Source organism: Taurulus bubalis, assembly GCF_910589615.1.
Source record: "Taurulus bubalis genome assembly, chromosome: 4".
NCBI lineage: Eukaryota > Metazoa > Chordata > Actinopteri > Perciformes > Cottidae > Taurulus > Taurulus bubalis.
Genome location: NC_136592.1, coordinates 13,999,135 through 14,024,456, shown reverse-complemented (window position 1 = coordinate 14,024,456; position 25,322 = coordinate 13,999,135). Strand labels below are relative to the sequence as shown.

The 25,322-nt window shown below is 38.6% G+C and overlaps 1 protein-coding gene across 2 annotated transcripts in view; it reads right to left on the bottom strand.

The window, feature by feature from the left end:
* The window catches only part of galnt18b (UDP-N-acetyl-alpha-D-galactosamine:polypeptide N-acetylgalactosaminyltransferase 18b), a gene marked incomplete at its 5' end in the record, with an annotated part of 68,081 nt that overhangs the window by 30,701 nt on the left and 12,058 nt on the right, over window positions 1–25,322 (bottom strand). For both annotated transcript variants that reach the window (XM_079216465.1, XM_079216464.1), the window contains 4 exons: window positions 842–1,039; window positions 2,027–2,210; window positions 8,267–8,433; window positions 10,195–10,390. In XM_079216465.1, coding sequence (XP_079072591.1) covers window positions 842–1,039; window positions 2,027–2,210; window positions 8,267–8,433; window positions 10,195–10,390 — 745 coding nt within the window. The remainder of the gene's footprint in view (window positions 1–841; window positions 1,040–2,026; window positions 2,211–8,266; window positions 8,434–10,194; window positions 10,391–25,322) is intronic.

Below are 25,322 nucleotides of genomic sequence, written 5' to 3'. Positions count from 1 at the left end.
AGAAGTACTGTACTTTACGTATAATCTTGAGGTAATTGTGACTAAAATGAATATTTTCATTTTATATCACTTTAAACTTCTACTCCAGTACATCTCCACGGTAATATTGTAATTATCTGATAGCCTTAGTTAATAATTACTTGAACAGTTCATAAAATATAACACTGTGCTATATTCAATTATTTATTAATGATGTCATTCATTTTTCCAATGATATAATATATAATTATATAAACTCTCTGAAAGGGGCCCTTCTGGCCAAACATATAGCTTTACTTTACCACTTCGGGAACATTTAGCTGTCAATAGTTTTGTGCTCTTACTTGAGTAAAATCTTGAATGCAAGACTTTTACTTGTAACAGAGTATTTTCAAAGAGTGGTATCGTTACCTTTACTTAAGTAGATGATCTGAATACCTTGTTCACCACTGCTTGTGTCTTGTGGAGCTGCAGCATATATTCATGGACAAAACTACATTCACTACCACTTGACAACTTGACTGCTAGTTTTCTCTTTGCTTTGATCGACAACACCTGTCTGTTCTGAGAGCATCCACTGTCACTCTCTGGACTCGCTCAACCAGTCAGACAATTCTTAATACTCAAAATGACCTTCAAATATAGGATGAAAAATAATGTTTGAAACACAAATTGATACAAAAAAAGAACACCAGGTATGTATTGAGGAAGTGGATCAGATGTTGATCGTCACTAGCAGAAACACTGTTGCATAGCGCCTAATCATTTGTGCCGGTCCCCTTGCTTTGCTGCCCTCCAGCAAAACATATCACATAGTTTTATTATTTGATTCAGGCTATCAAGACATGTGGTGTTTACTTACTGGATTGGTGCAGTCTTGTTGCCATTGTGCCACCAGGACTTGGGTGGATTGAGGTAGCGACACCACAGCTCCCAGTCAAAGCCCTGGGCAGACAGCGGATACTCTTCAATCTCAAACGTGTCGTACTTGATGTTATCAAACGATGGGGAGATTATGCGGGTTCTGTCTTCTTGAATTCTCTGCAGAATGGGTTCAGCCCTTTAAATATGGAAAGACAAAGTAATTTGACTAAGTATTTGTTTTGATAGACTTCCTCCATTACCTTTGTAATCATGCCTGCCATTAAAAAAAAAACAATTTCACTATACACAAGATTAATTCAATCCAATTTTTTAGTCTGACAAACCATTGTTTCCCATCTGATAAGAAATACAATATGAAACCATAAAACATGCACAACACACTCCACATTACATTTAGTTAATTTGTGGCAAAAGATATGAAAATTGATTTATGCAGGAATGCAGGAAACTAATTCAGAATATAAACATTTGAAGAGGTGGTTCTACGTTTTGGGAAATGTGCTTTCTGATTTGCGAGTTAGATGTACACTTAGTATCGCTCGTCTGTCCGTACAATAAATATGAAGCTACAGCAAGGAGAGTATTAGCTTAGCTTAGTATAAAGACATGAAATGGGGAAACAGCTGCCTGGCTCTGTCCAAAGGTGATGGAATCTGCCTATCTGCGCCCTAAAGCTCTTGAACTAATACATTATTTTGTATGTTGTTTGTTTCAATGTTGTGTGTGAGCATTCAGTCAGAGCCATGCTACCCGTTTCCCCCGGTTTCTAGTCTTTAAACTAAGTTAAGATAACTGGTTGCATAATGTACCCTTATTTTTGGGAAGAAAGCAAATAAGCAAACTCCTGGAATGAAGCATTGTTTAAAATGTATGTATGTATGTATCAAAAAAGCAGATACAGGTTGAACATTTAAAATTAGACATTTGTAAAATGAGGAAATAAAACCGCTTCAATAATAGAAAGAGCTTCTCGTCAGATTTGGAAGAGAGTGCAGAGTTATCCGGTCAAGTATGAGAAAGAGAGAAAAAGAGCCGAGCTACAGTCTTTGTTTTTAAATGAAATAATTTTCCGTAAACCCACACAGAGTGATGTGACTCAAGAACCAGTGCTCTTGTGTTGGGCTGAGCTAACCTCGTGCCGCTCTCATTGCCAGTGACTCACCAGCCAACGTTGAATTCGACGTGGGCATCAAACAGGGCAACAACTGGGGCAGTAGCAGCCCTCCATCCGCTCACTCTGGACCGGATCAGACCCTCCTGCTTGGTATGACGCACCATCTTGATGAATCCTGGACGCTGTCTGTTAGTCTCAGACACAAAATCCTGCAGCTTCTCTTTGAGCTCATCTACAAAACACACACACACACACACACACACACACACACACACACACACATTTGACATCAATATCTGAAGAGTTTTTGAAGTTCCCGTATGAGATGAGTGATAAGTGAGTGAAGTTGTGAGCAAACTTCCACCCACAAGACGCCATCACGTCCTACTCCATGTGGGCAGTATTTCATTGGTGGGAGGCCAAACGTACTCACTGCCTCACTGCTTTGATCACTGGACCAAAGAGGCAGCATATTGAGTCAGCACCGCAGACCGTCATATAGCTTCAGTCATAACGGGATTTTGCAATATTGAGGAGCCTGCAATGCTTTTCAAAACATGGGGGGAGGTGATGGAGGATGTCCGTTGAGTCTAATGTTTGGCTTCAAGGTTTACCTCTGTTATTACTAGGCTATATATTTTATGATGAGTCATACCCTGCAGGATGAGAGAGTCATTGCTACTTATATGAAAAATATTCATAGTTGCCCCCACATGTTTGAGTGGATGCAATATTTCTGCAACTTTTCTCAAAAATACAGTCAATTACAGCAATGTATTAGATGTTTCCTTTGTGGTTCAACAAGAAGAAAATGCAAGCTAAGACTATTCACTGTTTTTTTGTTTGAAGGCCACACTTTGGAGGCCACTATGAGATGTTGAAAAGTGTGTGAGCAACACCACAACTCTCTATCTTTGGCCTACTATCAACTGTGTAGTGCTGGAAAGAAAAATAAAACTTTCATCAGCACTGTGTTTCATCATCCCTTGTATAAATCACCTTTGGCTGTGTTCTCACGATTTCACTTTTAACCGCCAGTACCTTTTGAGTTTAAAGGGAATAGGGAGCAGTTGCAAACAGAGAGAAAGCATCCGCCGTGAAATCATGCTGTGTCTGGCTTCTTTAGAGGCAGGGTGAGTCGATTTATAAAGTGGAGAATGGTTTGATACTCCAAACCCCTAAAAAAAAAAAAGGAAAATAGTTCTGTTGGAGAAGTAGTTCATCTGATCATTTGCAGAGACAATGGATGTATTGCTTGAGTTTACATCTGTGTCTTTCAACTGCACAAAATATAATTAAAAAAGCACTTTTTCCCCAAACACACACAGATTCTGTACAGTCACATCACACACTATATGCAAAGAAACATCCTGCTTCAGCACTTATTTTCTTTTTCAGCAGCCTTATTTTCTTTGCCAACACGTGTCACCTGTTTGCTGTAAATAAGTCTGACAGCAAATATCAATCAGTGCATCTACAACAATGAATTGCAATATAAAATGCAAAAATACAGAAGAGAAATGATTTAATCTCATATCGTTTCATTAGCAATCCCTTCAGTGGTTGGGAAATAAGTAATTATCTGTGTGGAACGTTAGGATGTTAATGTTTTTTCTATATCTTTGTCTTATTTTTGACAGGTATGCAACAGTAAACTGTACTGTATGTCACATTCAATATAAATGTATGTACTGTTGACAAACTGCTTATGGTATCTTGATTCAATAAAAAGTTAAAGTCAACGAAAAGTGAAGTAATTCATTCTTCTGGAATATGAGAAGCGACAATGCAACACAAACCAGGAATTAGAAATCAAAGTAGTATATGTCCATTATGAATGAGTCATACGTCAATACATTGTTGGATCAACACTATTCTGAATATCAAAACTGTGGAGTGTGTTAAAAAAGCTAAGTTTACACTCACTGTGCGCATCCTTTAGGCCTAACAAATGCATTTGCTTGCAGCAATACAAATGGAGACCTGCTTATTAAAACACAGGGTACCTTAAATTACACTATCTTCTTACTTGAGCACAAAAAAACAACTCTTGAATTTGATCAATTGGTCTAAACTGTTTCCTTAGCAACAACTGACCTTGTGAGTCAGCAGAGAAAATTAATTAAAACAAGTTTTTTTAATATACCTGTCAGATTGTTTCACTTATTATTACAGTGGATGTTGCTGGTCCATGAAGGAACAGAATAATACTTAAACTATTTGCAAATGTCACGATCTGGAAAGCAGGCCACACGGGATGGACCCAAATGCAGACAAGGAAGCAGCAAAAACAATGCAATGATTTAATTCAACAAAGCTTACAAGCTGGAGCCCACCAGAACAGGCAGGAAGCAGCGGGTACGGACACAGATAGACAGCCCTCCAAACACAGTGGCGGGCTGTTTAACAGCTGATTGCGGCAGAATCACACATTTAAACTTTGTGATTCTGTTTAGGCCAGCAGAGAAGGCTTAGCAGGCCCTGACGGCCCATTACTGTCCAAACATAAATTAAGACTGACTAAGAACAAAAGAACTGAGCAGGTATAAATAGGCACCAAGTTAATAGTTTATATAAAAAGGCATGAACATCACTGTGAAAGCAAGATACAATTTTATAGTACATTTATTTTAAGCATGATACTATCCCATTCAGAAGAGCCTGCAGTGGTCAGTTTCTTGTTCTTCGTGATTAAATGCAATCAGCAGACATCCCCAGTGTACATCTGCCCTTAATTAGATATCCAGAACGTAAAGCAGAAGGACGCGGAACAATCAAATCAGGGCTGATCCCTTGTGCTACAACCTTTAGCATATGTAATATAAACATGTATTCCCTTTGGACCCTAATTCTGCATAAAGGAAAGCTACTGTAGTTACTCATGCACACTGTATCTGTAATCAATTGTATCCATCAATAATTAAGACATTCTGATGTGTGTGAATTGAAAATAAGAATGATGATGTGTTACGTCTCATTACAAATCATAATAAAGCACAGTTCATTACACCAGAAATGGCTGATGGCCAACAATCATCAATCTTTCAGGATCTTGAAGCTCTGCAGGCTTTAGGAAGGCGTCACACTAAAATAACAAGCAAACAGGTTTCTAACATCACTGTGAATTCTGGCAGTAAACCCAAAATGTTAAAAGGTTGCTCTTAGTAGATACAAAAACAAAGGTAATGGTGAGCAGCAAAATTGTTAATACGCCATATAGCTCACCTTGATTCTATCCTCAGCGCGATACAAAAAACATTTCATGATACTGTGTATAACTACCTAAATATGGATTATGTTTTTCTGAATCCCCAACAACACATGAGGAAAGCTTTCTGAATTCAAAACATGGCTTAAGAATCTTCTTGTTACACATTTATTTAAGTGTGTTGATTGTATTCTGTCATGTATAGTTATATATAGTAGAGAATAGCCTGGCAAAGACCATTTAATAGATGAATGTGATTTTTATGATTGATTTTCCTTTAACTATACTTCAGTAAAAGTAGCATTACTTAGTGTAGGAAAACTCTGTTACAAGTAAAAGTCCTGCATTCAAAGTTTTACTGAAGTAAAAATACAAAAGTACCAGCATCAAAATATACTTAATGAATCAAAATCAAAGTATTCATAATGCAGAATAGCCCATTTAAGAATAATGTGCAATCTGTGTTATCTGTGTTATTGTTATACTAAATGTTGCATCTGGTAAATTAGGGGTAATTTAAATTACTCCATCCCGATCAATAAAGTTGTATCATATTTAGTACAATATAACAATATAAGTACAATATTAGCCTTTCAAGTATAGTGGAGTAGAAGAACATTGAAATACTCAAGTAAAGTACCCCTAAGTTTTGGATGTACTTAAGTACAGTACTTGAATTAAATCTATTTAGACATTTTCCACCATTGGTCTAAACTGAGCTTGTCTGTCTAAGCAACAAGAACTGTATGTTCTCTTCATGAATGTTAAACTAAGCACCATTTCTCAACACACAGGCGTTACTTCTTGCACAACAGATGGCAAACTGGCTTTGATACAGGTCTAACAGTTGCTGTGTAGTTTGCACTACACCACTTGGCAATTTCTGACTACACAACTCAGCGGTTGTTAAAATCTATGTTTAAAATATCCAAATGCTAACTCACTCTTCCTCCAAGATTTGACCAGTATTGTATCCAATCCTTGGTCCAATCCTCCATCATCACATATATGAAAACCTCCTTCGTATTATCATGTAGGTTTAAGTATGAAATCATAAGTTCTCCGACAGCCTGTTTAATAAGTGAATCTTTCTCAAAACCCCACTCTTACAAAGATGAGCCCTTCTCAGGCCACAACTTGGAACATTATCCAATTAAGGAGGAATCAGCTAGGTCAATTTGCCCTTCTCTCCCTTGATGGCTACACGTCTTCCTGCATGCTAATGCCTCTTGGAGGTGAGCTGTGTGACAGTGGTGGATGACTAATGTAAAGCTATGGATGCCCGGGAGGTTAGCTGGTCGATGACCCCATCGACAATCTCAGCAGCATCACAGGTCAACTAGGCTAACGACATTTAACACAGATAAGATTCACAGTCGTGGTGATAATGATAACACCAGGCATATCAGACGCAGTGTGACTGAGTGCTCAGGCAAACAGGGGGAAATGCCATCAGCAAAATGTCAATGCGTGACTTGGGTCCCTGAAGGAGCTAAACTGGCAACTGCTCCAGGGCTCTCAATTACGTGATGAAATATAAATGTTTTTGGGTTCTGATGTGCTAATTCAATAATGTGCAAATGGGAGCAAACTTTAAGGGTTTCAGCTTTACATTTTTAAAAGATATCTTTGAATATATTAAAATGTGTGTTCAATAACAACCAGAGGGAGACTCATCCCTCTTATCCCAGCATGTTGAGATAAGTTATCAAGACAAACTACAGGGATCTATATTCTGCTCCATCAGGCCACATGCAATGCTATAGGTTTTGCTTTATTGACTTTGGAAAACATTTTTCCCAATATCAGTATTTATGTTGATTGCCCGTAATGGCTGTTTTAGTCCTTGTTAAGTGTATTGCCTATAGATGACCTTGGCAGAGTATCACTCCCTTTTTATAGCCTGCTTTCTGCCTGTATAATGTAGTTAATTAAGTCTTGCACTGTAAATTATGTGGCATCACAGGGGGACAGGTTGTGGAGGGACGCTACATTCCAACTGAGCAGCGCCCACACCACAAAATGGCCACTGTGGGTGACACTACATCTCCCAGGCTGCCTCACCACGTACCCAGCTGCAGGTGCTTAAGGCCCCTAATTGAGGCAGGGCTGGGAGGCTTGAAAAAGGACAGACGGGAGAGCACAAGGGAGAAAGGAGCTGGACGAACAGGAGGACTGACACCTGCTTGGAGGAGAAAGGGCTCCCAGGACCCTGAAGAGGAGGACCCTATACTTTGGACTGTACAGTGTTGAGTTTTGTTTTGTTTGGTAACCCCTTTCTTCCCCCTGGACGCTTTATGTTTATTCATGGAATTTGATTTAAAAGAACTGCCGGTGGAATGGATTAATAAACCTTTATTTTATTTTAACTCTCTTGCACTGCCCCACCCTAGCCTGCCCTAGGGACAACCCGTGACATTACAATTACCATGTCTACTTTTCACAAGTGACTTCAAGTCTATTGCTTGTGCCTTGCATGGCAGACTTAAGCCACCCATCAGTGATATCACACGTCAATCATCTCAGTACTAACAAGTGAACAGAGCTCATTTTTTTCTTCAATGCCTCCAATGCAGATGTGAGAATTAGGGTTGCAAATGCAGACAAGATAAATACAAACATGTGCCTTGGGGCATATTTCCTGACTTTGCAGCTAATTAGTGTTATTCATCTATTGGTCAAATTCAATGAGCACAGACCCCAATTAAAAACATGAGGTTTGGAGGCCAGATGAGCAGTTAATATCATAGATAAATATTTCTCCACACTTGAGACAATGATGTGTAGATCAATGGTTCTCAACCTTTTTTCAGTGATGTACCCCCTGTGGAATTATTTTTCATTATAAGCAGCGCAAAGCATTTTGGGTTGAAAAAACAATGTAATACACAGCGCTGTGTAAATTCTTTAAGTGCAGATAATCTCTACAGCCCCATGCACACCACTGTATCATGCCAGGAAATCCAAAGCCTGACAGGGCTGCTATCCCTAGTTGTAGTTGCTAAGCTACCATAACTCAGTGTTTGTGGGAAGGGTTTAACAATAGGTCAATTGCTCTGTTAGAAAATAAGGCTGCTTACTGTTATTGCTGTTGTCATCCACCAGGACGATCTCTTTGAGAAGGTTGGAGGGTGTCCGGTTGATGGCAGAGTGAATGGACCGCAAGATGACGGAAAAGGCTTCATTCACAAAAATGAACACAATGCTCACTTGAGGGAGGTTTAAAGGATAAGTGAGGTTTCTGCACCTGTGGAGGACACATGCAATACCATGTTGAGGCAATATTTAGACCTTGTCTAAAGGATTACCAGATACATTTGACAATGCTTTATAAAAGGGCAGGGTAATGGCAGAATCCATGCCAACCCAGCTACTTGGCAGACTATATCAGGATCCTATTTTCATGAATCACGGTATATGTAAGAACTGGCACTCGCTCATGTCCAGCAGATTTGTTTACATTTACCATTTAGAGTACTCCTGCAATAGTGGTGCAACTGTAATAGAGTACAACCAGTTTAGGAGGAATAATTGGTTGTGTGGTAAGTACTGACATAAATCAATCCTATTTCTTTCCTATCAAAACATTGTTTTCTACAAAAATATGCTGACATTTCAATCTCTCCTCGCCTCTCTTCACAAGAAGAAATGGATGCCTGTATCCAGAAAATGAAGAGGCTGTTGAAACACCCCTTTTAGTTTAGATTAACGTATTTGAAATTTAAATCATGATTATAATGTTTCTGTACATTCTAAGACAAATGTCTTAGAAGACAATAATAACCGTAATAACAATATGTAGATTGTGGGAACAAAACCTGTGGCAAGCTCCTCTTATTGACATGACCTTTTTAATGTAATTGTAAAGAGCGAATCTCGTAGGCAATTGAAACATCTTATTTGTTTCCAGTCCTGTCTGTCAAATTGAATTGATGTTACAATATCATGCTGGTGAACGCCCGTTGTATTTACAGAAAAGCCTGACAATACTTTTAGGAAATGTGTGGTAAATATGTGTGATTAATGCATCTCTGAGTGTACATGAGTGACAGAGCCAGTATGAGTGGGAAAGGATGGTCTCAGAGGAGTTTGGTGATGTGCGGTGGAGAAAATTCCCCTAAGAGCTTTGAGCTGTGTAAACTTTACCACCAGGATGTCAGTCTGTGCGCTCATGTAAAACAAAAAAGCTTTGCTGAAAACCATGTCACAGACAATCGATGTGGTGTGACTACTTTCCTGTAAAGTTGTTCGTGTATTGACTTTGCAGGATTGCTTTTTGTCCAGGATTAAATCAAAGTCACCACTGTGCACATGTTAGTGCACACAGCTTTGAAAATGCATGTGATCCTTATTTTACAGGCTGCAAGTGGGAACATGTACTTTGTCCTGCAACCTTCAGCCGGCCGTAGGGGTTTGAGATATTGGTACAGTAGGAGTCTCCTTAATCAAGCCAACAACAAACAAGAGTTTTCTCAGCAGCAGCAGTGCACTGAATGCTGAAAGCAGATTGGCTTTCAATTAGAAGCACTTGGGGTATGATGGGAGCAACAATGTGTTTTTCAGCACTGCAAGTTCCTCATGAGTCTTTGTTTGCTACTGAAAAGTCATCAGAGGTATAAAAAAAACACCAAAAGAAGAGCACAGAACACCAAGGTAGATAAGGTTGACCGATATGAGGATAGATGAACACTATTCGAAATGATAATAAAGTAAAACAATCCATTTGAACACAACACCTGAGCTAAGGGAAATACAAATTGTACATCTTATAGACAAATTGATTAACAGATAAAATAACTGGCAGGTTAAGAGATAATTAAAAGTGACAATTAGTTAACCGTCAGAGGGTTTGCCAATACAGTTTTTAATGTGGTGGCTTTAGTATCTTTCGGTGTGTTAGGCCAGTGTGGGATGTTGATCATAATCAAACTGACACTTTGACAGCAGAATTTTTTTTGACACATAATTCAGTCTCAATCTGTAATTCAGATGAATCAGAAGATCTTACCCGTCAGGCCTGAGGTCTGGTATTGGTCTGTCTAAAGAGAGACGATCACTGAGGTAGCCGTTATATCCGTAGTACTGGAACATCTTCAATGCCACCCGCCGGTTGTCCGGGCTGAGCTCCTGACCCCAGTGAGCAAACAGCGACGAGTCGGAGAAGGATGTGTCCGCCTGACCGCCTTCTCCTCTCCCTGGAGTGTCTAGGAATCACAGGAAGACAAATAGCATGAATATTTGTCTAAGCCCCAGTTTCTCAAGCCACCAGTGACGTAGTGCATAAGGTGACATTTAAAGGATGTGGACAAATGATAGTGCTAATACAATCACTATGATAAATGCTGCTTTCCCTTATGCTGTAATGTATGTTCGTGGGTGAAGGGTGGCCTGTCCTTTCCAGAGACTGATTGGGTCCTTCAACAGACACACTGGGAGTTCATATAGTACACATGATGAGAAGCTCTGGTGTCCTTAAAACAAAGGCTTCAATCCCGACCAGCTGGAGTTATGTCCTGTAGCTGACCTTGCTCTTTAAACTACGCGGAGGAATAAGTGAAACTAATTTCCCTGAAGGTATTGCGAGAGCAACACGCACAAGCTTCCTTTAATAATTAATCAAGTGCTAATGTGTGATCATCTTTGGAGTACGTGAACTTTTTCTCTGTAAGTGTTTTGCACGACAGAAGACTGTCGACTTTGTGCTTAAAGGACTGAAACCCGAGGGGTTCAAAATTAGTGCATTCCTAACTTGTTTTATAGCTGAGTAGCATTGACAGCACTGAAAGCAGAGACACGTCCCACAAACACACATTTAGTGTGACAAAAAGTATATTACTGCTCGTGGTCCTTGTTGATGAATTCAGATCATGTCCAGACTCCATAAAACAGCGGTGGCATCTGTTAAAGATTCTGTCCTCCTGAGTGTGTTTAACAGTCAGGGCGCTTTACCCATCTTTAAGCAAGGGATTTAAATGCCAGAAGATTCAAATTAAGTAATTTCATCTTCACGAATATACAAATATTTCCTCGCCGCACTTTTATGAGGCCAGTCTGTACCTCTGACATCTCACTGATTATGTCTACTTTTTAATTGTGGATTAAAAAAAAACATGTTAACAGTGCAAGTTGTTTTTAATGTATTACACCCATTGAGTTCTAGTTCTACATTATGCAGGGATTCAGCCACAGTCGGGTGACGGGTCTGAATATTGCAGAGCTTTAGTGTTATTGAACAGCACAGTGAAAATATGGGGGTGTGAGTGAGAGGATGGTGGTGTCAACCCAGTGAAGTCAAGAAAAATCTGGAATGTTAATTGCACTGAGCATAAGAGCTGTTAGATGCATGATGGGTTGCCTCAAAGCAGTATAAAGAAACAAGCTTACATTCATACAACCTATACTACTGCAAGAAACCAGTGTAATAATTAAAATAATATTAGTTTTCTTTATTGAAACTGAATACATGCCAGATAATCATTGATATTGTTAATCAAAATGTTCCGTCAGCAAGAAATTAAATCTAATGAAAATTGGCGCTGGTATTAAGAGAAGGTATCAGTCCTCTGCAGCATATTGAGGCTATACAACAATAAACAAGAGAGACATTATGTGGTTTCTGTATTTCCGGTTACTGCATACTGTCACACTGAACAATTTTCTTTTCTTTTTCAGATTAAAATCAAATGCAAGCTCGGAAAAGAGAAGGGAATGTTTTCTTCTTTTAAATAATACTATTTGTGAAAGCTGTGATTTCTGCTGTCTTTGTTGAAGCTATTCTAAATGAATATGTCTCTCAAATTTCAGAACACAATCAAATGAAAACTGAGATCCTTTAAAAAAAACTCAGACGTGAACTGAAATAGTGAGGAATAAACATAAACTATGAAGCTTCAAAGAGGGAAAAAAAAGGCTTTAAGTCCTCAGTGACACTGCAAGCAAAATACAAGGTTAAGTGTGTGTGTGTGTGTGTGTGTGTGTGTGTGTGTGTGTGTGTGTGTGTGTGTGTGCGCACGGTATGCATGTGTTTTGTGCAGATTGGTGAAGGTTAATATTCATGAGCAGATTGTTTTAACATACATGTGACAGACATTCAGCCATGGAAGAACTAAGACAACAATGTGGAGGCAGGTGTGAAGGGATTGCATTATGAACCAAAACAAAAATAACTGCTTATGCTCGTGGCTTATAGTAAATGTCTTTGGAAGGTGAAGTAGTTTGGGAGTGTGTTTGCTGTGAAATTAAATCATGCAGTACCTCTCTTCCACATGTGGTTATTAAGAGGACATGTTTATATTGGAGATAAATAGTGAATACTGGACTTCCCAGAAACATGACTCCAAATGAATGATGACGTTGCTTCGTAACTGTTGGTTGTGTTAATAACAACTGTTTACTAACAAATGCACCCTATCAACTCAAAACATATGTATAATATTGTTTTCCCTTGCCGGCCAGAAGGTGTTGTCCGTCTGCCTGATTCCATGTGACTGCAGTATAAAATGCTCTAAATTGTTAGCTCTCAATGTTGAGGTCACTACTGTGTGAAATGGTACTACTAACATATTTAATTGGAGATTTTGCCTAAGCAAACTGCCTTATTCCCCATAATGTTTTTGGCATTTAAGCTGTGATGAAAGCTTATTGATGCTAATTAAGAACTATCTGAGTGACTAAAGTCTCTTACATTTACAATACCAAATGTAGTAGCCTACCGCAGTGGTTCTCAACCTTTTTTCAGTGATGTACCCCCTGTAAAATATTATTTTCAGTGCGCCCTAACCAGCGCAAAGCATTTTTGGTTGAAAAAAAAGAGCTGTGCCATCAGTGTCTGATTTAATATAGAATATATATACAATTCAGTTTATGAACTTACACCTATATTTTATTGAATATTTATTAAATCACTATTTGTAAAGGATTTTTTAATGGATGCTAATTTTAAATATTTAAATGAAAAAGATCTAACGTACCCACTGGAGTGCGTTCACGTACAACCACTGGCCTACCGTATCAAATACAGCTATCCAACACAATGACATAGCTGTATGTCTTTTTAAAGTACTCGGTGAAACATTATCAAATCATCAAAAGTCAACCAACAACCAAGTTGAAAGAACGGTGCTCAGCGAACGGTATACCAGCCTGAGGCAGAATAACTTTGACTCCTGAAATTCAACACACAGTTGTTCAAGTTTCCCTGCTGTGAAGCAGAAGGGAAGCCTCTCAGCTCTTGATAAGAAAACACTCTGATTAGACGAAGGGCACCATAAAAGTTATAAAAGTCTTTCAATCCTGGCAAGTACGCCTGAAGGCCTATCCATTTCACTGCTTGTGTTGGTGATTAATTAGCCTACAGAGACCGTTTCCTCAGAGTTGAATCCCTCAAGCAGCGGTGAGGGCACTTCGGTGTTGTTTGGACGGGGTAACCGCGGCAACGTAGTCTGTTTGGTGTGTTGTTTCCTTGGTGCACACACAGTAAATGATTGACAAACATGCTCGCACAACCTCACTGAAATGGGTTAAAAAACATCACAATAAGTCACATGATTTGTTTGTTTTTTATCAAGCAGGTCATGTGACTTTGTGTAACCTTGCTGTTTGGAGAGACTTTCCTCTTGAGTACACACTCAGTAAACTCACCTTGGTGCGAGCCCAAGTGAAGCACAGCCAAATATCTAGTGTATATGTTTGGTTGTGTGTGTTTAGACAGGTGAAGTATTCCTGAAGCTTCCCAGCAGCACTAAGAGGCAACAGAGTGTAGCTGTCTGCTCGTACCGCCACAGAGCAGAGGCAGGAGAAAAGATATGCACATGCACGTACTGAAAAAACTAAAATCACTGGAGACCAAACAGAGACACTTAACAAAGAAACCTCTGAAAGAGAACAATAAAACCTCCAGGATATACATGAACTTTCTTTTTTGCACGGCAGCACATGTTAAATTATTCAATTTGATCTCATATAAAGATAGTTCACTGTAAAGTACAAAGATTTGATCAAATTGTATTTATTCACTTTTTGGGGGGAATTTAAGCTCAAATCTTTATCATTTTTACCACCTCAGAGATAACCCTCCTCCATGCAACACTAACTCATCCTGGTACAGATTTGGATTTTTGATAAAACTGCTGTAGATCTGAGTTGTTTTTTTCTGAATGTACCTGCCTCTCCATATTCTACACTGTATTGCACGCTGAGGGGAGAGAAGAAAACATATGTCTGTTAGAACCAATTTTAGTGAAAATTAATAAAAAGGTAACATCTCGGTTGAGAGATCTTTGCTGTGTAACAAATGCAGCAACTGCCAAAGGACAACCAGTCAGTTTTCTAGGAGTAGTCAATTCTAAAACGCATACTCAGAGTCTTTAGGTCAATTTATTATATAAAGGCCTCAATCTCTCAAATATTTTTAACAATTATATGGAGTTTGTGTTTTGTGTTATCCATAAACATTGTCTAATCTTTATTGAGAGACCTGAAGTATGTAATAGTGTTTGTTGGTGATGTTGCCCAACCCAATGTGTACACAATATGTATATAATCATAAATTAAGAAGTTAATGGCAAAAGGGTTTTCATTGTTCTTAGTAATACTAGTAACGGTGAGTTTAAAAACATTGTGTATTTTATTTACACACACCATTAATTTAAGGGTTAATGTGAAGAGTCACTAGTTCTAAACAGTCTTATATGGGCTTGCATGTTGCCACACTTCTAAGTAAGCCAAATTAAGTTCATTTCTGTGTTTTGCCTCAATAATTTAGAGCCTACTTTCATCCCGACTGATCTCTCAGAGATACTGAGCAAGAAGCTCCTCACTATTGCACGGATAACTACGGGAGCAGTCACAGGTATTTAATTTAACTAAAACTGACAATCGAGTATTGTTTTAATCAGATGATGATCCCTGTTTGACCTCAACACCAGACAACCATTTAAAAACAAGTCTGTAGTTCTTTGTTCCACAGATTTCACTCTCTGTAAATACCCTCCAATTACAGAATTGACAGTTTGCAATTTATCCTCAGTCATTGTGTCGTTTTGCATCCAAAATAATGAGAGCTGAGCATGAAGCCACGACATCAAACGTTGTGGTGCAGTCAGAATATTCATTGTATATTCAGTCTGACACCGACTGGGAGGGAGGAGACCTTGACGTAGACTTCAGTCTGTAAAAAAGAAAAACAGGTCTCATCATCCACATAAAAATTTAAAGACATACCGGTGTTTCTACAACTTGGTATCAAAGGAGCTGTCAGCTAAAAGAGATCAAGTGTTTAAAAAACTTTACACGCTCAAGGAGGTTTTGACAATAGTGCAGAAAATCGCCTGCATTCTGCCACATTCACAATTTTTCCAAATGCATTTACTGCAGAGAAGCTCAAGACTACGCATCTGAACAACAGCTTCAGATGTCGATATCTGAACTTCTTTTCCTGTCTTCTCATTTCACATAAAGTTATATTAAATCATGTGCTATCTTACTTGAATAAACCTGTAATTTGATAACCATTTTAAGTGTTTAAATACAATTACATCCTCATACAATGCAGATTTTGCTGAGGTTGAAACATCTGCCATTGGAGTTCACACTTTGTCAGCAAAGATCATAATGATCGATACTATCTACTCCAGTGTAATCGTACTGTAAGGACATGAACATATTGTGTGATTGTTTTACAATTATTCTGAGCGCATTTCATTATAAACTAACAAAAATAATAACTGAAGACCTTTGTGAGATGCAATGCATGAGAGTGGGTACAACGTGCATGGCCTGGTAAGCACTATGACCTTATCTGTCACTGCTCCAAAGCACAGCTCACACGTGTACTTCACTGACGTCCTGTCTGTACAATGCTCTTCAGCCTGTATACTGTTCTCCTTGGTCACATAATTCACAATTGTGTATTTACAAATGACATATAGTATTCAAAAATGATGCATTGTAAAAGCTAAAAGGATTTACTTAGTCTTCTAAACACTATTAGTTCACTTAAATATAAATGACACAATACGTCTGCAAAGATTTGGATTACATTCTCATCTGTGAGCGGATCGTAACCAGTTACATTTACTATATGTTACATGTGCTCAAGAAACCTTTTTGAATACATTGTACTGATAAGTTGGAATTCAGCATACTTTTTCCTTAGTGGAGTAGATTTTGAGAGAAATGTACATTTGGAAACCGCACTGCTTTTATTTATATAGGTTTTATGCTTTCATGATCCGTTTGTGGTCAGCTGGTCCCAGTTCTGCTGGCACTCTGTTGGGCTACTGCAGCCATGCCTACACTGAAGCTGCAGTAGGAGTAACGTCAACGTTATGGGCTGCAGCTGGGAACGCTGGTCTGAAGTCAGTACATCATTTGTCCACTTCTCTAATTGTATTGTCTTCACGTGATTGGAGAGACCTGGATGTGATCTGTGGCGGTCTGTGATGAGAACTGAAACTTGGGACATTTAAACTGGATGATGACGTGTCATTTAATACCAAATGAATACTGGTTTATGTTCACTTCTTGAACTTTTTATCAAATAAAAGACTCGCCACTCGAATATTTTTTTCCCAGTAAAAATTTACTCAAGTCGTTATTTTGATGACTACCTTCACTTCTACTTCTAAAGTATATATTTCATATTGCAAAAGTCTCCTTTAAAAACAGCCCTGCGTTACAAAGTTTTTTGACACTCACAGTGATATGATTCCACTTCACCATGTTGTGTTCTCTTCAGAGTACTCTCATAAAAGTACTGAATAGAAAAATACACCAATTTGCATTTTGTAACAGGTTAACACAAATGGCTGCCCTTCCACTCCTCTCAACTATTCTTGCGTGAATGTGTAGCTTGTTGTGCTTTTTTTTCTAACCTAACATATTTGCAGGTGAAGAGAACTGTGATAAAAGCTCTCTTATCTTACTGCCACACAGAGAAGATGAGTCATGCCTTCATTTAATCCTGTTCCTGCCGTCACCATTTTAGCTGCAGGTGGCAGGAAATATTGCTGATAGGCTCCTAACTGAAGTTAAATGACACAATCATATTACTCCTGTTTGATCATCTCTGCATTTGGCTGTTTGAGGTTTGAAATTCATTCTAAAGATTTAATTGATCACGGCATCGACTGGTTTCAAATTACATGTCAGATCCCCCAAGAGCCAGTCTGTGAGGGTCTTAGATCTCAGAAAAACAACCTCCTGGCTCGTCCAGTCTAGACTAAAGACTGAGGGAAATGGTCAGTGAACCGTTCATATACTGCCTTTCATCTGTGTACGCTGCAACTACTCTGCAGGCAGGCTACCTGTCAGTGTCAGTCAATCCCCCAGGAATGTGATCAGCATCACATTCAGGTGTTAGTATTTACTGCGTCTAGTTGGCCCGCTGTTCTTGCCTTTTAAATGCCAGATTGTGAATACATCAGTATACATTACAAATAATACAACTGGTTTTATGTGAGAACATGTATTTGTAAAGGTTTTTTGTTCACTACATGAGTTGTTGTTTAGGGGATACATTCTAAAAACCATGCCTTTTTCTCAATGTTGTGCTAAGAAACATCAAATATAGGCTATCAATAATGATAAGTTTAATAAGATGACAGCAGTCCTTGGGATTTTTAATCAATTCCTCTGAGGTCTACAGTAGGGCTGGACGGTATGGACAAAAATTCATATCACAGTATTTTTTTTCAAAATAAACACATTAAGTTATTGACGCTGAAAAGGACCGCCACCGCCATTCACCACTCCCTCGCAACTGGCCAGCAGCTGTTTTGATTGGTACATAGGGAGCTAAACATGGAGGGATTTAGGACCCAGGGGAATCTCTTGACACTAGTGGCGCATGCGCGGCCGTAACGACTATTGTCATTCTTCGGCCAGCAGCAACATTTAATGTTTACAGTCACAGATGTGTCTACAGCGGTCTATACCGTACGAAAATCTGAAACCGGTACGCACAGCCCTAGTCTACATCATGTTTTACTGTCTTTCAGCTCATTGTTTTGATGTTCCCACCAACAAATATACTGTTTTGTTTCACGTTTACTGCTCTCATCAATCTGTTTTCCAGCAGCAGCAGGCAGTGGAGAAAGCTCTGATAAACCTACTGTATTTCTGTCAGCACAAAAATCACACAAAGTTGGCGACTAGCTGGTGAACATTGTGAGCATTTAGCAGCTAATTAGATGTTTGTAGAGTTGGTGGAGAACAAAATGGAGCAAAAAAACAAGTTTCGCGTCTGCTGGATGTGTAAATAGGCAACTGATTCATAACAACTTGTCGCGCTGACCCTGAGTGACAAAAAAAAATGGATTAGTGAAGGTTAAATACATTAAAATGTGCTGCTACTGAGGTGTGTTGTAGAGGTATGCAAGGGTTACTTACAAAATGACTCAACACTTTAACCAATTTTGTTCAAAGCTGAAAGTAGCGTCACTGTATACATGGTGCATTGCACTCTTGACATCTGGAGCTCCACTAGTCTACCTACACACGTCAAAGTGAATCATGAAGAAGATTCTTGTGTTTGCAGAACATGGCAGCTTTTACACACTGACTATGATCTGCTGTGCATACTTATACGGCACAGTTGTAATCCTTTCTCATGGTATTCTCAATGGGGCGACTGTGGCTAGGTGGTTAGCATGCCCGGCTTTGGATAAAAGCGTCAGCTAAATGTAATGTAATGTTGTGACAGTAAATACTGCTAATAACCAATTAGTGTGCTTACTGAGTGGGAGTCCACTACTGTATAGGTGCTGGCTTTTAGGGAGGGGACATACTCTCATTAGGACGCATCAGTGGCTGTCACATTGGCATTTCTTCTCAAAAGAAAAGAGGGGTGTGTGGCTTTGTCTTTTTCTTTGTTTATTACCATGAGGGGATATTCAGTGGCATAATTTAGGAGGGGGGTCATGTTTACTTGCAGCGGCTTTTGTCATCTCTACCCCTTTTGTTCGTTTCTCCTCATTAAAGTGTTGAGATCACTCGTGCCCTTCAGCGGGGTACAAAGGCTTTCTTTGTGCTTTTTCCTCTTTTAGGAGAAGAATTCTCCTCTAGAAATTCAATGTCATTATCACTGACAAATTCTGAGCAACTTACTGCAATATTTTTCTTCTTTGGAACAACATATATATTATGAGACAGCACCAACGTTATTTGATATCAAGCTCTGGACATTTTGCTCCTGCTCCACATTTCTCATTCCCACTGTTCAACTTGAAAAGCTGGATTTGTTATTCCATTAAATTCAGTGACCTGAGATGCCTTTCCTGTAACCTCTTATCAGATCTGACTTCCTCAGCACTGAGCATGTGGAAAAAAGTGCTTCTTCACTGTATCGTTTAAATTTGTATCTTGCAAGCTTTATCTATGCCTCACACTTAACATCAGTTGTCCTTTACTGGGAGTAGCTTTCTTTATTAAGTTGAGTCTGAGGTGTAGCCTCCTCTCAGAAAAGCACACGTCTGTGTAGGATATAAATAAAACATATTTCAGAGAGTTCACCTGAGAGCAGAAAAATAAACTGATGTAGCCCCGAGCATGGAAAAGTACTGGGTAAAGAAGGCCATTAATCTATCACTTAGGGCATCTGTCTTTCTGGGCCGATACCAATTATTTACTGGCAATGATTTTTCAACCAAGACCTATTTGTTTGTATATCTTCTATCAAACTGATTTGCTTCTTTTGGGGCTATGTTTCAGAGTGTTCAGTAACACAATAATGAGCCACACACCCTGGCAAGTAAGAGCTATATTATGAACATATATATATATATATATACCGTTAGTTCTGAATGGAGATATTAATTTTATAACTTTAAATTGTGTTCACTGTGAAATATTTAAATAGTTAAAGGCAGAATGAGATGGATTTTCCTAAAAGACAATGCCTTGACTCATACAAAAATACTCCCCGTCAATCATCATGTATGAGCCTCTGGATGTGTATGGTTGTGTCTGTGTCTGCAGAGATCCTGCATTTTCTCTTTTCTTGTCACATAACTGTGTTCAGGACATTTCAAGGCGTTTTTATGCCCCTCGCTCTGCCTCCAGCTCTCCCTCATCAGCCTCTTCTCCCCTGGGCCTCTGTTCTCGGACACTGTGATCAGAATCGTCTGAGTCAGAAGCTCGGGAAGCTCCCCTAAATTCTCCTGTCAGGACACAAACACTATGCCCATTAGCTAGACTGAAGATCGCAAAACACAATCACAAATCTTGAAATGTTTCAGCCTCCCTTATGACCTGAATGGAAATTGCAAGTCATGTTCAAAATGACTTCAGAGCGCAGCTAATCACAAACAATGAACCACAGTTTTTGTAAAACCAGACACCAAAAAAATGGGTTTGAAATAATGTTTCCAAGGCATGAAGACTGAGTTGTAGTGCATGTATTGTGATGTTTTGAGGTTTGTCTCAGGTCCACTGTATTCTGAACTTTCTATCAAACTAAATTGGAGTACATAACTCACACATCAACAAATGTGTACTTACGTTCGTAAATTATTCTCTTAAAAAGTCAAACAACAATAGGAGTTTACAGCCCATGATGGCTGTGAGGCCACAGTACAGCTGAGACTGATGGGAATGTCAATGATTTTAAAGGTATTAGGTTATAAACCAAAGTTTTAGTATTTAATTAAATATTTAACCTAATGGAGGCATTGGAGGAAACGTCAGCAGGTCACTAACATTACAATTCATCCTCAGGAGGATATAAATGTGTGAACCAAAATTTAATTTAATCCAAAAAGGCTTGGCTGCCAATTCATCTGATAAAATGTAATATTTTTTTCAAGGATCGTGATAAAAACAGCAACTTTAAAGAGCAATAAGTCAAGGTCTGTTAGTAAATAATTATTATACATTATTTGGTCTTTGGTGAAAGAAAAGACCCATTGAACAGAAGGCCAACTGGGTTCTCAGAGAATGTATTTCCCTCCAAATTTAAAAATGATTTCATAGCAATTCAAATAATCCCAGTCAAATTGTACAAAAATGTTCATCTACAATGGGTAAGGGATTGTTTTAATGAATAGGAAAAAATCTTAAGAAGTGTGAAAGTTTCTGACAGTGTGTTTAATATTTCACTGAAAAGTAGTAACAGAATCTTTAAAACACTGTCTAGTTGTTCTTGTTCTTACCCGCTGCATGTAGAAGTAGAAGTCTCTACTCTATATTAATGAAGTCTACACGGATTTGGATGGCAGACATAGATATCCAGTATTTTACTTTATGTTTTGTTTTTGATCATGGCCTCTGTGGACAGCTGGTATGGGGCGTATATCAATTATTCAGGTGGAGAGCTCCTTGATTTGTCATTCGAGGAGTTTTGAGGGAAATAAGGCACAGGTCACTTCAACCAGAGATATTGTGAGAGTCTCTTTTCAAGAAGCCGCTCGTCTCCGGAGGTTTGTGCTGATAGAAGAGCTGACAAACTGTACACCGCATTCACACTCTTCACACCATCCTGAATAGGAAGTGAACAGGAGAACATTTAATGTTGTTACATGTTTGGTACCATTACTGAGCGGCTCTGACTCTGTGTGTTTACATGCACAAGTAACCAGATTACGCCTTTCTGCAGTTACCTGATGTCCTAAACATTGTGTATACGAGAAACCCGGCTGTAATCGGGTTAAGGGATCAGACAAATCTGATTTCACTGGATATATTTGTTCTAACCATATACACGCAGATATGTCCGTTTTAACAGGTTTCTTATCGGCTTTTTTATTGTTAGTCTGACTAAAATTAAGAATCCTCTAGCAATCATTTAAGTCTGTTTCTGCTGAACAGTTGACTATTTGTATAATTCAGACACATTCAGACTGTGAGTAAAAGCATTCACACTACAGATCCTGCATTCACACACACGCACACGCACACACACACACACACACACACACACACAGTCCCCTAAAAGGGACATTCATTTACAACTATTTCAACAGTAAATAAGGAAACATAAAGCCACCTGGATTACAAGTTGCAAAAATGTGGCTACAGAATGTATTTGCAAACTGGTCCCCTAAAATGTATTATATTTCTTTTTTGAGAATATCTCTTTACCTTACAATATCTGCTGGTAGCAACTGAAGCATTCTTACATAATTTGTAGTTATGTTCAGAAACTCAAAGCAACAACTTACTGCATGCCATAAAAGTTTAACACTGACAATGTTTCGATTGGACATTTTGTCAGGTAAGACTTCTGGAACTCACAGCAAATAAGTAATGCCTTCAAGCAGAATGATGCGTTTACTTCGTCAATAATTTAATAATAATACTATCAAATCTGATAGTAGTAAAGAATCATCAGGAAAAAAAATGTGAACATAAATTCAGGCAGCAATTTTGTTTCCCATTCAAACTTAATTGGGAAAACAAACCAAAAATCATGTTAAATAATAATCGAGATCAGATTTAAATTCAGAAGAAAACCGTTCCCTCGCCCGATTGATTCAATCCTTTTGATTTTCCTGAAACGGCAGTACTAGAAAAATCACACGTTTACTTTAAGTCTATTTAACAGTACCTCAATTTCACTACTGTTGGAGTTCTTCTTTTACAAGAGACTTTATTTGTATTTGCACACGGCACAACACCTGCCCTTATATGGTGTTTAGGGGGCATGGATTATAATGATAAACAATCGGCCATGCCCCTTCAATATTGATCAAGTGCGATTCATTGTTCAGCACACCAAGCAGAGGTGTCAAAAGTATTCACATTCATTACTCAAGTAGAAGTATAGATACTAGGGTTTAAAAATAGTTCTGTAAAAGTTGAAGTATCAACTCAAGCTTTTTACTTAAGTAAAAGTATAAAAGTACTGGTTTAAAAACTACTTAAAAGTATAAAAGTAAAAGTAATGTAAGGGGATTTTTTTTTCCATTAAGGACAAACTCTTAAGCCACGTCTCAGGGGCCTATAGTGCACTACCCCACCTCCCCCCAAAACAATAATTTTTATAAAGGCCATAATGACTATAATGTTTTAAAATGTTATGTTGAAAAATGCGGGATGCACTAGGCTACCCGTTTCAGCTGCATATATGGCCATTTAAAATGATCACATTTTATTACAATGCAAATACATTAAAGTACCATATGTGTACTACTGAGCATTAACATGCGTTTCATGAAGCAGAAGGCATGATAACTGGTTGCGTATAAGTATTGTAATAGTGCAAAATAGGCGGCGACTCCGACACAAACACTTAAAGCTGTGGTTCTCAAACTTTTTCTGTAAATAACATAGTTGTGTGACTCATCTGTGCTTCTTTTTTTTTTTAACAGAATAAAGACAATTGCAATCACTTTCAAGTAAATCAGATTGCCCCTTGAGACAATGTTTTGTGTAAGTTCTATCTGTGCAAAAGATTACTCATATTTAGTTACTACTAAATAGCTCATTGTGGAAAACAATAAGCTTTTAATTTTTTTTGCCAAACAAAACAGAATGAGTGCAGATATGTGAGCCATCAGGTTGTATCAGTATTAGTGGCTGCAGTGAGCTGCTTTCCTCGACACATATGTTATAAACGGGGTTGTAGATTTGATACGGCCTCTCTCAATTCATGTTCAATATTGAGCTTAGATCTGTTTTTTTATTTTGAGAAACGCAACAGCAGGAAAAGACAGCGTCAAATCGCGCATGCGCAAGCGTAACCATTTACCCAAAAGTACAGGCATTTGTCCATGTATGTGTTAATGACTTAGTCTTATATCCGTGTACTTTGTACTTTTGTAATATGTGAAGCCAGCAGCTCATTGTTGGTAGAAGACACGAGCACTTTGTTTCGTTTCACCTGGAGCAGGAGAGCTGCTCCGGGTTCAGAGAGCTGCTCCGGTGCGAGGAGAACTCCGGTTGCTCCTCACAGGAGAGCTGCTGTTGCATCTTTACCCTGGTACCGTTTAAAACGCAGATATAGCGGTCTACTTTTCACGCGACATATTTTTCTACGCTCTCTGTCCGCTGGTGTGTGTGCTCAGTGCTCACCTGTGTGCGCGCGCACGTATCTGTGGGCAACGGGGCCGAGAGGTTTTTTGTGTGTGTTTGTTTTTGAACGAAAACAAACCAAAATGAAATTGTAACGAGGCCATTTTTTAAAATGTAGGGAGTAGAAAGTACAGATATTTGCGTGAAAATGTAAGGAGTAGAAGTCAAAAGTCGTCTAAAAAATAAATACTCCAGTAAAGTATAGATACCCAACATTTCTACTTAAGTAAGGTAACGAAGTATTTGTACTTCGTTACTTGACACCTCTGACACCAAGTTGGTAAGAGCAGATTTGGATGGTTTGGTGCAGCTGGTTTTGACTTTACTTTTTTTTTTATTACCGGAAAATGAAGTGACCATACAAGGAATTTAAGAGTATGGTGCTGCAGGTTGAGCTAAAGAACAGCTCATAGTAACTAATCAATGTCTTTGGGGACACTGACAAGAAAGTGAAGTGAGAGAAAGTGAGACAAATGCTGCAGAGTAGAAAATGTGCTCATGGGGTAGATAGACTCAGACAAATGGTTGTAGCTTTTAAAGTTTGATAACCGACATCCATTCCCAACATCTGCAAGTTAGCCGAAGGCCTGGACAATGATATCAATCAAGATTTCCCCCATTTCTGTTCAGAGGAGGACAAATGAACTGTGGGTCAAACTGGAGACAGAGCAGCCTGTGGAAGACAGATAAAAGCAGCTTGAAATGTGATAAAGTTGTTGTCAAACCAAGTAGCTGATAAACAACAACAAAAAAGATACACAATCACACATTTAACAGGTCATACATTTTCCTAAGATCGTGTTTCTGCCATCACACAGTTGATAAATTACTGAAATTAGACGTGTCACCTCATGAGGGAGAAACCGATCATTTAAATCACATGTTTTCAACAAAGGTCAATGTTTCCACTTCTACCAAACATCAACTAATGCTGTCTTGCATACTCACGGCCCTGCATGGCAAATGGCGTTGCTTGATATTTTAAACAGGCATGAAGACGCTGATGTTTATCTTATAAAAGGTCTTTCCTTTCTGTGTCGACCATTTCCCACTACACTGATCTGAAACAAGATACAAGTTACGTGACATGAAGCATTTATATAGCTCTGTTTTCATCTATGTTCTCAT